Raw genomic sequence first — 15177 nt, forward strand, 5'->3', positions numbered from 1 at the left:
GACATGTGAACGTTATGTTGCTGTTTGTTTGATGAGAAATTCCTGTACCGTGATGACTGTGCGTGTGTCTGAACCGTCTACTTGGGGGTGTGGTTATATCTCTCGTGCGTGGAGCCGTGTGTAGAGTTGTATGTAGGTCACTCATGCTGCTGGACACGTAGAGTTTCATGTCAGGTGTTGTGGTGATGTGATTTTAATACCTGTGGGTTGTGGTGGTGTTGTTAGCGTTGTGGTGGTGTTGTTAGTGTTGTGGTGTGAGTGAAGTGTTGTTGTGGTGTTGTTAGTGAAGTGTTGTGGTGGTGTTGTTAGTGTTGTGGTGTTAGTGAAGTGTTGTGGTGGTGGTGTTATTGTTAGTGTTGTGGTGTTGTTAGTGAAGTGTTATTACGTTATCATCAGCCGTAGTAGTAGAAGGAGGAGGATACACACACACACACACAGTTACTTCACCAGGATCCTCAGACTGTCAACCAACTTGTTAATAGGAGACGAAACACTCTGGCTGTCTGGTGAAGGAGGTGTTCAAGAGAGCTTCACTGATGAGATCCTTTGAAATGGTACCGATCAACAAGGAAATGGTGGTTCTGTTGACTGGCTTGGCGGCTTGGTGGCTTGGACGGACTTACAGATGGATGGATGGCTTGGATGGACTTAAAAGGTGGATAGATGCATGGATAGATATCTTTTTGTTTAATTATGGTACGAGAAATTGGACTTTGTTTGACTGGTCGCCTTCATTGGACTTGACGGAACCCCGGACATAGCGGTCACCTCAGTCGGTATCCTGGGAAGCTGGGCACATCCGACTGCAGTATCGCCCGGATGTGTCGTGTGTGTGTGTGTGTGTGTGTGTGTGTGTGTGTGTGTGTGTGTGTGTTGGGAGAGAGGGAGGGAGGGGAGTGTGTGCTTATGTGCGTATGTTCGAGGGAAGGGGAGGTGTGTGTGTGTGTGTGTGTGTGTGTGTGTGTGTGTGTGTGTGTGTGTTTTGTTTGTTTGTTTGTAGGGGAGGAGAAAGAGGAAAGGGTGTGAAGAGTGCGAGAAGAAGAGAGAAAGGAGCGGGTGTGTTCGAAGGGAGGAGAGAGAGAATATTGGAGGATAGTCATGTGTGGATGTATGTGAGTGGAAAGAGGTGTGGGAAGGGACTGGTGAGGGGGAGGGAGGGAGGAGGGGGGAAGTGAGGAGGCACTGGTCCCCTTAACTACTATCATCCCTAACCTCCCTCCTCCCTCCCTCCCTCCTCTCTCCCTCCTCTCTCCTCCTCCTCCCTCCGTCCTCCCTCCCTCCCCCCCTCCCCTCCCTCCCCTCTCCCTCCCTCCCCTCCTATGTGTGTCTGTGTTCTAGAAGGAATATTTACCTTCATTAGTCAAACTTGTTGTCTTGTGTGGAGGCAGAAAACATGATGAACGGTTCTTATGGATCCCGGCTGTTGAATCACACAACAACAACAACTATTTTTGTTTACTAATAATAATACTAATAAAAAGAGTTTCATATGATAAATTTAATGCCGTGAAATGTGAAGAAAGTCAGGTTTATCTTTTATATATAAAGGAATATGGTCATGTTATCTGTGGAGGGGTCGAGGTGGTGTGTGTGTGTGTGTGTGTGTGTGTGTGTGTGTGTGTGTGTGTGTGTGTGTGTGTGTGTGTGTGTGTGTGTGTGTGTTAGACCTGATCAAACGTGGCAAGTTCATCTCCTGTTGTTGAGAGGGGCTCGGGGTGTTAATTTCCCGTCGTCTTGTACAGTAAAACCTCCATTTAACGGACATCACTAACGGGTATCGTCCGTTATATGGAGGCTTCACATCTGAGGGACTTCACTGCTTATGTTGGGAAGACAGACGGGGAAGGTGATGGTGTCCCTAGTAGTTTATAATGATAATAATAAAAGTAATATTAATAATAATAAAGGACCGTAAAAAAATTAAAAGTGAGAAACAATATATGTATATTGTGTTGTTAATAGTAGAGAAACAATTGAGACCCTGCAATTGTGTGTAAATAAGGCAGAAAATCAGATCAGCAACCTGGGACTTGGTCACATCTTTCGTGATGCCATATGGCAGCAGGGTCTACCATTAGACAACACATTATGTTTCCAATATCTTCCCAGGTGGTAGTACCTCCCTGTTTGGTACCATCTACCTACACATAGCTTTTAAATCTTTTTTATGTGATCACCTGAAGATTAGACACCCTAGCTCATTTGACACGATGATTAAACACCCTATTGCTGCTGCCTAGGAGGTTATGCAAGGTTAGGTTAGGTTAGGTTAGGTTAACTTAGCTTAGGTTAAGGTAGGGTAGGTTAATGTTAAGCTTGTGTGCCTAATCTTCGGGTGATTTATTTTTGTACACTTAGAGATTGACGTAGACGATTCTTAGAAAAACTAGCGAGGTGACTGCCGGGTGAGTTTCACTGCTGGTGGTAAGTAGGCCAACGCCTTATATGTGTGTGACTAATCTATGAGTACGTGAGTGTTTCTGTGTAGTGTAGTGTGATGAGTTATGTTAATAGTGTGTCGTACCCTCACTATCACTACCCACCATCACCACCACCTCCTCTTTACCCCCCGTGACCCCTTACACAGTGACTCACCAGTGACTCCCCCTCCCCCATCTACCAGCACCCCCTCCCCCTCCCTGCCTCCTTGCTGTGCCTGCCATCCAGACTTAATAGGTGGTAAGGAGCCGTACTATATGTCACGTTGCATGCCTGTGGTACTAGTGTCCTCTAACGTAACCTAACCTAATCTAGACTTAATCTAACGTAATCCACCTCAGGCTAACATTAATTTAGTCTTAACCTTTTGTAATTTAACCCTTATCCTTATCACGCTCGCTGGCCTCCTCACACGCCTCAATCCTCTTCCCTTCCTTGTTCCCTTCACTCGTGTGTGTGGGTGAGGGTCGTCTTCCTTGTTCCCTTCACTCGTGTGTGTAGGTGAGAGTCGTCTTCCTTGTTCCCTTCACTCGTGTGGGTGGGTGAGGGTCGTCTTTCCTGTTCCTTCACTCATTAATGGGTGGAGTGGTCGTCTTCCTTGACCCCATCACACGTGTGGGGTGAGTGAGGTCGTCTTCCCTGTTCCTTCACTCGTGTGGGTGGGTGAGGGTGTCTTGCCAGCCCCATCACACGTGTGGGTGGAGGTGGTCGTCTTCCTGTTCACCTTCACTCGTGTGGGTGGGTGAGGTCCATCTTCCCTGTTCCCTTCACTCGTGTGGGTGGGTGAAGAGTCGTCTTCCTTGACCCCATCTGCGTGTGGGTGGGTGGTCATCTTCCTGTTCCTTCACTCGTGTGGGTGGGTAGTCGTCTTCCTTGACCCCATCACACGTGTGGGTGGAAGGAGTCGTCTTCCCTGTTCCTTCACTCGTGTGTGGCCAGGTGAGGTGTCTTCCTTGACCCCATCACGTGTGGGTGGAAGTGAGTCGTCTTCCTTGACCCCCATCACACGTGTGGAGTGGGTGGTCGTCTTCTTCCTGTTCCTTCACTCGTGTGTGTGGGTGGTCAAATCTTCTTGACCCCATCACACGTGTGGGTGGAGTGAGTCGTCTTCCTTGACCCCCATCGTGTGTGGGTGGGTGAGGTCGTCTTCCTTGTTCCCTTCCTCGTGTGTGTAGGTGAGGGTGTGCTTTCTTGGCCCATCACGTGTGGGTGGGTAGTCGTCTTCCTGTTCCCGCTACTCGTGTGTGTGTGGGTGAGGTCGTCTTTCTTCCAGCCCCATCACGTGTGGGTGAGTAGTCATCTTCCTTGACCCCGTCACGTGTGGGTGGGTGAGGTCGTCTTCCTGTTCCCTTCACTCGTGTGGCGTGGGTGGGGTCGTCTTGCTTGACCCCTTCACTCGTGTGGGTGGGTGAGGGTCGTCTTCCCTGTTCCCTTCACTCGTGTGTGTAGGTGAGAGTCGTCTTCCTTGTTCCCTTCACTCGTGTGTGTGGGTGAGGGTCGTCTTTCTTGACCCCATCACGCGTGTGGAAGGCAGAAAGTCGTCTTGTCTGTCCTCTACACACGCTTAGGCGGGAGAAGTGTCGTCTTTGTGGTGGGTGGCAGAGCTCGACGGGGTGAGAGGGTCTACTTGTCGAAGGCTCTTTATCACGCGTCTTGGAAATTTTCGCCGCCGAGGATTGAACTATTAGGCTGTCTGTCTGTCTGTCTGGCTGGCTGGCTGTCTGTCTGTCTGTCTGTCTGTCTGTCTGTCACATCCCTGGCTGGCTGGCTGGCTGGCTGTCTGTCTCCCATCTGTCTGTCTGTCTGTCTTCTGTTTGGCTGGCTGGCTGGCTGTCTGTCTGTCTGTCTGTCTGTCTGTCTGTCTGTCTGTCTGTCTGTCTGGCTGTCTGGCTGTGCATCTGTCCTGTCTGTCTGTCTGTCTGTCTGGCTGTCTGTCTGTCTGTGTCTGTCTGTGTGTTCTGTCGGTCTGTCTGTCTGGCTGGCTGTCTGTCTGTCTGTCTGTCTGTCTGTCTGTCTGGCTGGCTGGCTGGCTGTCTGTCTGTCTGTCTGTCTGTCTGTCTGTCTGTCTGTCTGTCTGTCTGTCTGTCTGTCTGTGTTTGTTTGTTTGTCTGTCCTCTTCGCCTTTCTCACATACTCCCATTTTCCCCTAATAAGCCTTTGTCCCTTTTCCTAATCCCCTGCTCCTTCCTTTCCCTCTCAACCCCCTCCCGCTTCACATCCCCAATCTCCTGCTTTACCTCTCACCTCTCACTCCTCTTCTTCCTCTCCCTTCAAGTACTCATCACTCTTCAGCACCCCGGACCTGACCTTGGCTAGTGGTACAACCAGAAGCTAATTAATTACCTTTACCTGTACTACCCCATCCCCCCTCTTTCCCCTCACTACCCTCTCCCTTTTTCTTCATCCCCTCATTCTCCCTCTCTCCTGCTCGTTCCTCTCACTCCCTCCCATCATCCCCTCACTCCCCACTCCTCTTTTCCCCTCTCCTCTTCCCTCACAACATGGATCCCCCCCTCTCCTGTCTCGATCGATCGCCACCTTCTCTTCCTCTTACCTTCATTCCTCCCCTCTTTCTCTATCTCCTCCCCACTCCCCTCATTTTCTTGCTTCCCCTTCCCCAGCCATTTATCTGTCTACTATTCCCACCCCCTTCTCTTCTTCCCTTATTATCTACCCTTCCTTCTCCCTATCCCTTCCCCTTTTGTCCATCTTTTCCACCGCCCCTCCTCTCTCCCTCCCCTTCCCCTTCCCTCTGTCTACCTCCCTATCTCCTCTTAATATATACCTTCCCTCTTTCCCTGTCCTCTTTTTCCCCTCTTTATTCCCCTCACCGCCATCACCTCTCTGTCTCGGCTTCTGTAGCACAATATGAGGTGACAATTGTCTTTACCCCATATAATCTCCCCTCCCCTTCCCTCCCTTTAAACTCACCCCTACGTTCTCCCCTCGACACCGCAACGGCATCGATCCTCCCCTCCCCTCCCTAACCCTCCCCTCCCTAACCCTTCCCTCCCTCTACTCTACCCTCCTGTCTCCTCCTCCTCTCCCCTCTGTGTAATCCTCCTCTCTCTGGGAAGGTTAGGTTAGGTTAGATTGGGTTAAGTTAAGTTAGGTTAGGTTCAGGTTAGGTTTGGTTCAGGTTAGGTTAGGTTCAGGTTAGGCTCAGGTTAGGCTCAGGTTAGGTTAGGTTCAGGTTAGGTTTGGTTCAGGTTAGGTTCAGGTTAGGCTCAGGTTAGGTTAGGTTCAGGTTAGGTTCAGGTCCATTAAGGTTATGTTATCCTGGGTCCCGGTCCGTTATATAATATTAACATTTCCCAGAACAAATTTAAATAACAAATGTCCTGTGTATTTCCCGTCTCTCTCTCTCTCTCTCTCTCTCTCTCTCTCTCTCTCTCTCTCTCTCTCTCTCTCTCTCTCCAAACAGACAAACTTAGCTGATTTCCCTCCTGTCATTTTACCGAAATAAACAAAAATAAATAACTCCACACTTGGCCATTATCGTCAGCAAATCATGTTATAAAAATTACTATGGGAAAAAACTTTACGTCAATCACGGTGTTTCCGGCTGTCAAAATTTTCCTCCCAACTGGTGATGTAAGCAAAGTTCGTCTCTGACTTTTCACTTGCAGAATTAACGTCGGAAATGACATCAAAATAACACAAAGACTCTACCGTAACTTGTAACTTATTATTAATGAAGAATGTGTGGATAAGTTAACTTGAGTTTCCTTTATGTAGAAAATTGTCGGGAAAATTTTTCTTCCTTTGAAAATTTGTCTTTTGATTTTCACCCCAAAAAACGAAGTGGGTAATTAAGTCAACGACATGTAAAAACTGATTAAAGAAAATGGGAAAATAGCAAAATTATCCCCCAGGAGTAATGATAGTCTATTATTAGGTAAGTTCCCCCTATAATTTACTCAAGTCTTATAAAGAAAATGAGTAATTGAAGGGTGACTCTAAATAAAGTATTAAGTAACGTCCTGTGTTAGTTATTAATTAATGCTCCAATATTAAGTTTATTAAGTTATCCATTAATAAACTAATAAAAAAATTAATAATTACAATAGTTTCTCCAGTAAAAAAAAAAACAATTACTGATTTCCTTGATAAAATATATAAGTAGATTTGTAAGTCTGTCGGTGTAAAGAAAATAGGTTAATCTGTCGGGGTATAGAAAATAGGTTAGTCTCTCCATAAGGAAATTGAGTAAAAACAGATGATTGTCTTCCCACATATAGTGAAGTTACCCCGCAAGGAAAACAGACGATAAATTCTGCCCAGGTAGGGAAAAAATGGACACTAATGAAGTTTTCCCCGTAGAGGAACCAACGGGGAAACCAAGTAATTAAGTCTTCCGTTAGAGAACACGATGGCCTTAAGCAAGAGTTATGTACTTATTGTCATTTCTGTAGCGTACACACACAACAGTACAGTACACACGCTGCGGTACAGTACACACACACAACGGTACAGTACACGCATCGGTACAGTATACACACACCAGTACAGTATACACACAGAGGAACAGTACACACACAACGGTACAGTACACACGCAGAGATACAGTATACAAAGAACGGAACAGCATACTCACAACGGTACAGTATACATTCACACAGCGGTACAGTATACATACACACAGCGGTACAGTATACATACACACAGCGGTACAGTATACATACACACACAGCGATACAGTATACAAACAACGGTACATTATACACAACGGTACAGTATACACGCAGCGGTACAGTATACACGCAGCGGTACAGTATACATACACACAGCGGTACAGTATACAAACAACGGTACAGTATACATACACGCAGCTGTACAGTATACATACACACAGCGGTACAGTACACACACAGTGGTACAGTACACACACAGCGGTGCAGTACATACACAGCGGAACAGTGCACACAGCGGTACAATATATACACAGCGGTACAGTACACACACACAGCGGTACAGTACACACACAGCGGTACAGTACACACACAGCGGTAGTGCGGTACACACACACACAGCGGTACAGTGTACATACAGTACACACACAGCGGTACAGTACACACACAGTGTACAATATATACATGTCAGGCTTGTGTCACGCACGTCTTGTCCAGAAAGCTGGTAAGACAATCAGTCAGTGAGCACATGAAGCCGAGAGCCGTGAGGGAGTGAATAGTGCCGTAGCTTTCTGTATTAACCCATACGTGACCTATCACCCCTACCCCTTACCCATAACCCTTACCCCTTATCCTTCACCCTCCACCCCTTATCCATCACCCCTAACCCCTATCCATCCCCCTACCCTTTATCCTTCACCCCTACCCCTTACCCATCATCCCTACCACCCATCACCCTCCACCCCTTACCCATCATCCCTACCCTTACCCATATCCAATCCTTCCCTTTAACACCTCATTCTCTCCTCCCTCTCCTCCTTCCTCCTCCCCTTCTCACCCCCCTCTTCTCCTTCCTCCTCCCCTTCCCCTCCCTCCTCTTAACCCCCTCTCCTTCCCCCACCCCAGGTTCCTCGGTGGATGGAGGCAGTGTGACTTCTAGCGTAGTAGAGACAAGGAGACAACTTGGTGCTTCTCACAGCTTTTCTAGGTCCTGAGCCCCGTGGATAATGAGGTTTCTAACTAGAGAACCCCACAAATTTGAGGTTTTATGAGTAGGGAGTGCATCTTTTAGAGCGGTTTCTGAGTGAAGGCAGTTGTTGTTTTCGATGTAGATAATGCGTACTGGTGTGATTTATAATTAGAGAACGCTGTGATTGTGGTTTCTGTGTATAGAAAATGCGTAGTATATTGGTCTCTTTTTATGGGTATGTAGTTTTTATTTAGAGAATGTCGTGACTGGCTTATTTATTATTAGAAAACTGTGATTGTGGTTTATTATTATAAAACGCTGTGATAGTAATATTTATAAATAGAAAACGTCCTGAGTGTGATTTTCAACGTGCAAGCGCCACAATAATGGTTTTTATGTGATTGCGGTTTTTACCTGGAAAATAAGTCGTACCTTCGTGTGGTTTCTATGACTCACACTAAATAAATTGATACAGATGAAGACGAAGGTTTCTAGGAGTTAACCGTAGTCACGTTAGTAAGGAGCTAGTTGTACACCCGGCAGCGTATAAAGGAACTCCTCCACTAATAATATTTTCAGTCGGGCAGTTAGAAAAGACAGATATTGAGCTGCCTGACGCATTAATGAAGAAAACCCAACAAGACTCCAGTGGTCGTATAATAAAGGAGCGTCAGAAGGCAGGTGTACGTTGTCTGGCGTACTTAGTCAGGCGTACCTCAGCCTGGGGTACGTTAATCTGGCGCACCTTCCGTCTACTGTACCGTGAAAACCTGGTCCACCCCCACACAAGGAGCTGAACCCGCCATATTGAGGAGGCAGTTAAGAGTGATGACCCAGTTGACGGTTATATATTAAACAACACGTGAGCCCTGTCTGCCAGCCTGTCTGTCTTTCTGCCTGCCCACTTGGAGACACTGCGGGAGACTTGTAAAACTGGTTAATTAAGTTTTCCTTCCGGGGATGCTCAGCACGTGTTAGTGGCCACCTGTGACTTCTCTTCATTGATGGTGAGACACAGCTGGTGACCGAACACTTGTAAGGAGGCCACTGTAGCTGGTGACACAGACCGTACAGCATGAGCAGGACAACTTTAACACAATACAGATAATGTTTTATACTGGTAGAAAAGTGCTACACGTGTCCTTGGTGACGGTTGACGCTTCATTTGCCAGAGGTCAGAGGTGAGGACGCCCCGGGAACACTGCTTGCGCCATGTCCAACTACAGGAGCTGGATGCTCATCAGCCTGGTGAGGGATTCCCAGTACTTCCGTAGCGCCAGCAATGCCGCCACCGCCACGCCTGGTGTGGGTAACGACTGCTTCAGTAGCGACAGCAGCACTCAGGAATTTAACGGCCACACCGGCAGAAGTCTGGTGGCTAACAGTACCATCAAGATCACTGTCAGAAACCATAATTATAACGGGACCGCCAGCAGCAGCAGTGTACAGCAGGATAATGCGGGAGTCTCCTTGGAGGCAGTTGACCAAGGTAATAAACACAGACTCCGTGCATGAGCTCTTCCCTCACTGCTCCTCCTCTTGTGTAGCAGTCATCTGTCTCCTGTACTCCCGCCCCCTAGCTTACCTCACCTCTCTCTTTATAAACCTTACTTCACTCTTACCTTTACCTGTAATTAACCAAGATTGTTATTTTGTTTCACGTACACTTAATAACATAAAGATTCATATAGGCCTATTCAAGGTATACCAGATGTAAATAATTATCTCAAGTTAGCGACCATTTCATAATAAGGTTTTGTCTCACTGTAACATGGAGCCTTAGTTAGGTATAAGAGCGCACCTGGTAATCCTCATCTCCCGTTATAATTGGTGTAGTCTGTAGCAATTACTGACAGCTAATGCTAGTCTTAATGGTGTGGCAGGTGTGTGTTATGTGGGGGTGAGTGTGTTGGTGGTGGTCGTGGTTGATAGTGTGTGGTGGTTAGTGGATATGGTAGATATGATGGTGGTTAGTGGTTGTGGTAGATAGTGGTTAGTAATCGTGGTAGATATATGGTGATAGTTATTGGTGAGGGGGATGGATGTATGGATTGTTAAGTTGGCAGGTAGACAGGGCAGGCAGTATAGATTATATGGAACATTTACACTACTTGTTTAACAAATTACTTGAAATTGTCTTGTCCAAATATTTTTTTTTTATTACCCTGACAGTTTTGGGGGAGGAAATATACTTGCCCGGATTTTTTTTTCTGGGGAAAGATATTTAAACATCACTTGTGTCTGCCCTAAAATGATGTCATAACTCCTGTCACTTAACCTCACACCTGTAGGGCATGTAGGGAGGCGGAGGTGACATCTATAATCACCTTACTTAACTACCTCCCCCCCTCCCCCTATAATATGGTGTCGGTAGCAGTAACACTTGTAATGTGAGGTCATAAACCCTTGTCGCCTCACTCTACACCCTCTTAGCTTGGTGTATCCTAGTCTGGGTAATGCTAATCTACACAGCTTAAGACAAGGTTAGATGGAGAGGATGGGTGTATATCGGCGGGTGATGGGTGTTCATTCTCACAAGACCTTACATAAAGACAACTAACAACACCTTTACATTGACTCACTCACGTCGCCGCGTCCCAGACAACATGTAGCGAATAATGTGTGACTGATTATGATAATGTAGGTCATATTTTCTTATACTCTTCCCCTTCTTCTTTGGTCTCCTCTTCCTCTCCTCTTCCGTCTCCTCCTTATTATCTTCCTTACTATAATTATTGTTTTTTTATTGTTATTATTTTGATTATTGTTGATATTATTATTATTTCATTATCATCGTCATCATTAACGTCTTTTAGGCCACCATCATTGTGTCGTAACTTAAGTGAGCCTGTTAAACGCATCCTCACGTCACTTACGACATAAAACAAACTTAACATACGATCCTTTGAGAATCTCTGTGGTTCCAGTTAAGGTAAATAATGAACGACCAAATCACTGAGACAAAATTGTTCTCATAATCAGGGAAAAAAACCCGACAACATTGACTGTGTTAGAGTATCCGTGGCGTCCTTGAGGGGAGGTGGTGGAGGGGGGGGGTCCGGCCAGCTGTAAGACCTCCTCTGTAATTGTATTAAGAACTTCTGTGGTTTCTTCTTAAATGTTGTAAGACTCAAAACCTCTACCTCCATCATCGCCACTGCTGCCCCCCCCACCCCCACTACCACTGCTGCCCTTACCACCTCTGCTGCCCTTACCACCTCTGCTGCCCTTACCACCTCTGCTGCCCTTACCACCTCTGCTGCCCTTACCACCTCTGCTGCCCTTACCACCTCTGCTGCCCTCTACCACCTCCTGCTGCCCCTTACCACCTCTGCTGCCCTTACCACCTCTGCTGCCCTTACCACCTATGCTGCCCTTACCACCTCTGCTGCCCTTACCACCTCTGCTGCCCTTACCACCTCTGCTGCCCTTACCACCTCTGCTGCCCTTACCACACCCTGCTCCTCTGCCCTTACCACCTCTGCTGCCCTCTCCCTCACCACCAAATACTACCACCTGTGGGATTAATAAGACACAGGTGAAGGATTATTATACCAGTGGAAGAGAGAGAGAGAGAGAATAACGAACGAGGAAGAGAAAAGGGAGGAGGAGGAGGACCCGAGTGACCAACCCACAACGGAAGGGAGGTGTTTCAGGCGCTGGTGTGGTGAAGTAGACTTAATTTACCACAGTACAGCTATTTTTAAGCACACTGATCCTGGTTCTAATTTGTGGTATGTGTTCCTTAAACCTAACCTACCCTAACCTAACCTAACACTAACCTAACATAACCTAACACTAACCTAACCTAACCTAACACTAACCTAACACTAACCTAACATAACCTAACCTGACCTGTTGTAGCTAGGATTAAATTAACTCCTGTAGATCACTAGTTGGGTTAAATTCTAATACTGTTAACTAAAAGGGTCTTCATGAGTGATTTAAAGTCCTGTAGTTAATGAGTTTTATTTACTGAACTTTTAAATATTTAGTTGACTGCTGAGTTTACCGGTTAAAATAATAATAATAATAATAATAATTAACGGTTTATTGAAAAAATTATGCAGCCCGAAGGCTGAAAATATACATTGGACATAAATGACTTATTACATACATTGGTGGTTTAACAAAAGCCTTCATTAGAGAAAGGTAAAGGAACATACAGTGAACATACAGATTAATGTAGGTGTTGAACAGCAAACTCATAGTGTAGTAACTCCCTCCCAGATGGTGTTAGGAGGAACTCACGTGGTGTAGTAGTTCCCTCAGATGGTGTTATGAGGGACCTGGCGTGGTGTAGTAATTCCCTGGTGTTATGAGGGACCTGCAGTATGGTGTTATGAGGGGCCTCACGTGGTGTAGTAATTCCCTCACAGATGGTGTTATGAGGGACCTCACGTGGTGTAATAACCCCTCACAGATGGTGTTATGAGGGGCATCACGTGGTGTAGTAATTCCCTCACAGATGGTGTTATGAGGGGTGGTGTAGATGGTGTGACTTGTCCCTCACATATGGTGTTATGAGGGACATGTGGTGTAATTCCCTCACAGATGGTGTTATGAGGGACCTCACGTGGTGTAGTAATTCCCTCACAGATGGTGTTATGAGGGACCTCACGTGGTGTAGTAATTCCCTCACAGATGGTGTTATGAGGGACCTCACGTGGTGTAGTAATTCCCTCACATATGGTGTTATGAGGGACATGTGGTGTAGTAATTCCCTCACAGATGGTGTTATATGAGTGAGGTGTGGTCTTAGGCCTTCCTATCGTAGACGGATTAACACATCGCTGGTTGTTGTTGGGTCTCACGGGCCGTTATCACTGGGTACCTGGGACCTCACTGTGTGAAGGTTAACTTGGGTACGACTGTTACTGTTGAGTTGTTCTCACTGACTTAAGCACTGTTCACCACTGTTCACCTCTGTTTAACACTGGTTCCGTTCCTTTCCTAAATGAAATTGTAACTTCTGGCGAGAACTTGTTGATATTCCGGTGGGGAGGAGGGTTCAGGGGAGGGGGTTGGTATGGGCCAACTTAACAGTTGACCTGGCTGCTCCGAGAGGAGCGCCAGGTATGTCTTGACCCTTCGGTGATCAAGGATGTAGTTTAAGCGAGCGTGCGTGACCGAACCTGGCTCAAGTCAGGTGATAAATGAGAGAGGCTTTTAACTCACCCTAATCCTCGTGACGTCAGCAGTGTTTACCTAGCCATGACTGAGGGTAAGTAAGTCACGTTTCTTGGATCTGATACAAGTGATTCCTAGACTGTCTTAAGGTACTGTATATATACTGTATATATATATATATATATATATATATATATATATATATATATATATATATATATATATATATATATATATATATATATACTGTATATCGGATCACCTGAAAATTAGACACCTCCAGTTTTATTTTGCTTGAAGATTTAACCACCCCGATGCTAACCTAACCTAACCTAGCCGAACCAAACCAAACCAAACCGAACCGAACCGAACCGAACCGAACCGAACCGAACCGAACCGAACCGAACCTAACCTCAACCTAACTTAACCCCTCACGTAGCATTAGGGTCGTTAATCTCCAAGGGAAATAAGCTGGGGTGTCTAATATTCATGTGATTCTTTATTTCCCTTAATTGATATTCTTAGGTTAAAGTTTTTCCCCTCAACTAACATTATCTTACGTTAAATTTTTATCCTAAATTAAAGAATGTGGAAAAAGTCTTAGGGTATTTTTTTTTTCATTTTAATCTTCTTCATATAATTAATTCCTGTTGTCTCTGCCCCACACAGAACCGGTAGATGCGAGTAAGGAGAATATCTCGCCCAGTGAGAAAAAAATGGACGGGAGGCCTCCACCTATTCTACCTACCATGACCTACACGGTAAGTCACTTGTGTACACCTTTCATAACTTACACGGTAGGTCATTTGTGTACACGTGTCATGACCTACACGGTAAGTCTACTTATGTACACCTTTCATAACTTACACGGTAGGTCATTTGTGTACACGTGTCATGACCTACACGGTAAGTCTACTTATGTACACCTTTCATAACTTACACGGTAGGTCATTTGTGTACACGTGTCATGACCTACACGGTAAGTCACTTATGTACACCTTTCATAACTTACACGGTAGGTCATTTGTGTACACGTGTCATGACCTGCACGGTAAGTCTACTTATGTACACCTTTCATAACTTACACGGTAGGTCATTTGTGTACACGTGTCATGACCAACACGGTAAGTCACTTATGTACACCTTTCATAACTTACACGGTAGATCACTTGTGTACACGTGTCATGACCTTTAAACCAGAGTGCAGGACCTTTAAACCGGAGTGTCGAACCTTTAAACCAGAAGAGCGAACCGATAAACCGGGAGATATTGTGATGGCAAACTTGACTGAGGGTTAAGGTGGAGGATTTTATACCCGTCTTTTGTTTTGTTGAAGGTATATAAAGTCTCTGTGGTAAGCTGCTTATTGTGGGAGACTTTTACATTGGTCGTAAAATCGTTTTCATATTGTTTTTTTCTTCTTGTTGAGTTTATTGTCAAAAACATTGGCCGAGAGAGAGAGAGAGAGAGAGAGAGAGAGAGAGAGAGAGAGAGAGAGAGTAATGCCTTAAACATACTCCCTCGTAGCCTTGGTTTATTTATATTAGGCGAATTTTGTTGAGTGTCCCTACATGATTCACCCACACGTCATGTTCCTCTTTGTTACTTGTACTTGTTACGTGTGAGGTCATGTTCCTCTTTGTTACTTGTACTTGTTACGTCTGAGGTCATGTTCCTCCTTGTTACTTGTACTTGTTACGTCTGAGGTCATTTTCCTCCTTGTTATTAGTACTTGTTACGTGTGAGGTAATTTTCCTCCTTGTTACTTGTGCTTGTTACGTGTGAGGTCATGTTCCTCTTTGTTACTTGTACGTATGAGGTCATGTTCCTCCTTGTTACTTGTACTTGTTACGTGTGAGGTAATTTTCCTCCTTGTTACTTGTACCTGTTACGTGTGAGGTCATTTTCCTCCTTGCTACTTGTACTTGTTACGTGTGAGGTCATGTTCCTCTTTGTTACTTGTACTTGTTACGTGTGAGGTCATGTTCCTCCTTGCTACTTGTACTT

At 45.6% G+C, this 15177-nt stretch overlaps 1 protein-coding gene across 1 annotated transcript in view; it reads left to right on the forward strand.

Moving 5' to 3' along the window:
* The window catches only part of LOC121865439 (oxidation resistance protein 1-like), a 141018-nt gene that overhangs the window by 12946 nt on the left and 112895 nt on the right, over positions 1-15177 (forward strand). The window contains exon 2 of the mRNA XM_042364865.1: positions 13840-13931. Within this exon, the coding sequence (XP_042220799.1) occupies positions 13840-13931 (92 nt within the window). The remainder of the gene's footprint in view (positions 1-13839; positions 13932-15177) is intronic.

Source organism: Homarus americanus, unplaced genomic scaffold (assembly GCF_018991925.1).
Source record: "Homarus americanus isolate GMGI-L3 unplaced genomic scaffold, GMGI_Hamer_2.0 scaffold25483, whole genome shotgun sequence".
In the NCBI taxonomy this organism is placed as follows: Eukaryota; Metazoa; Arthropoda; class Malacostraca; order Decapoda; family Nephropidae; genus Homarus; species Homarus americanus.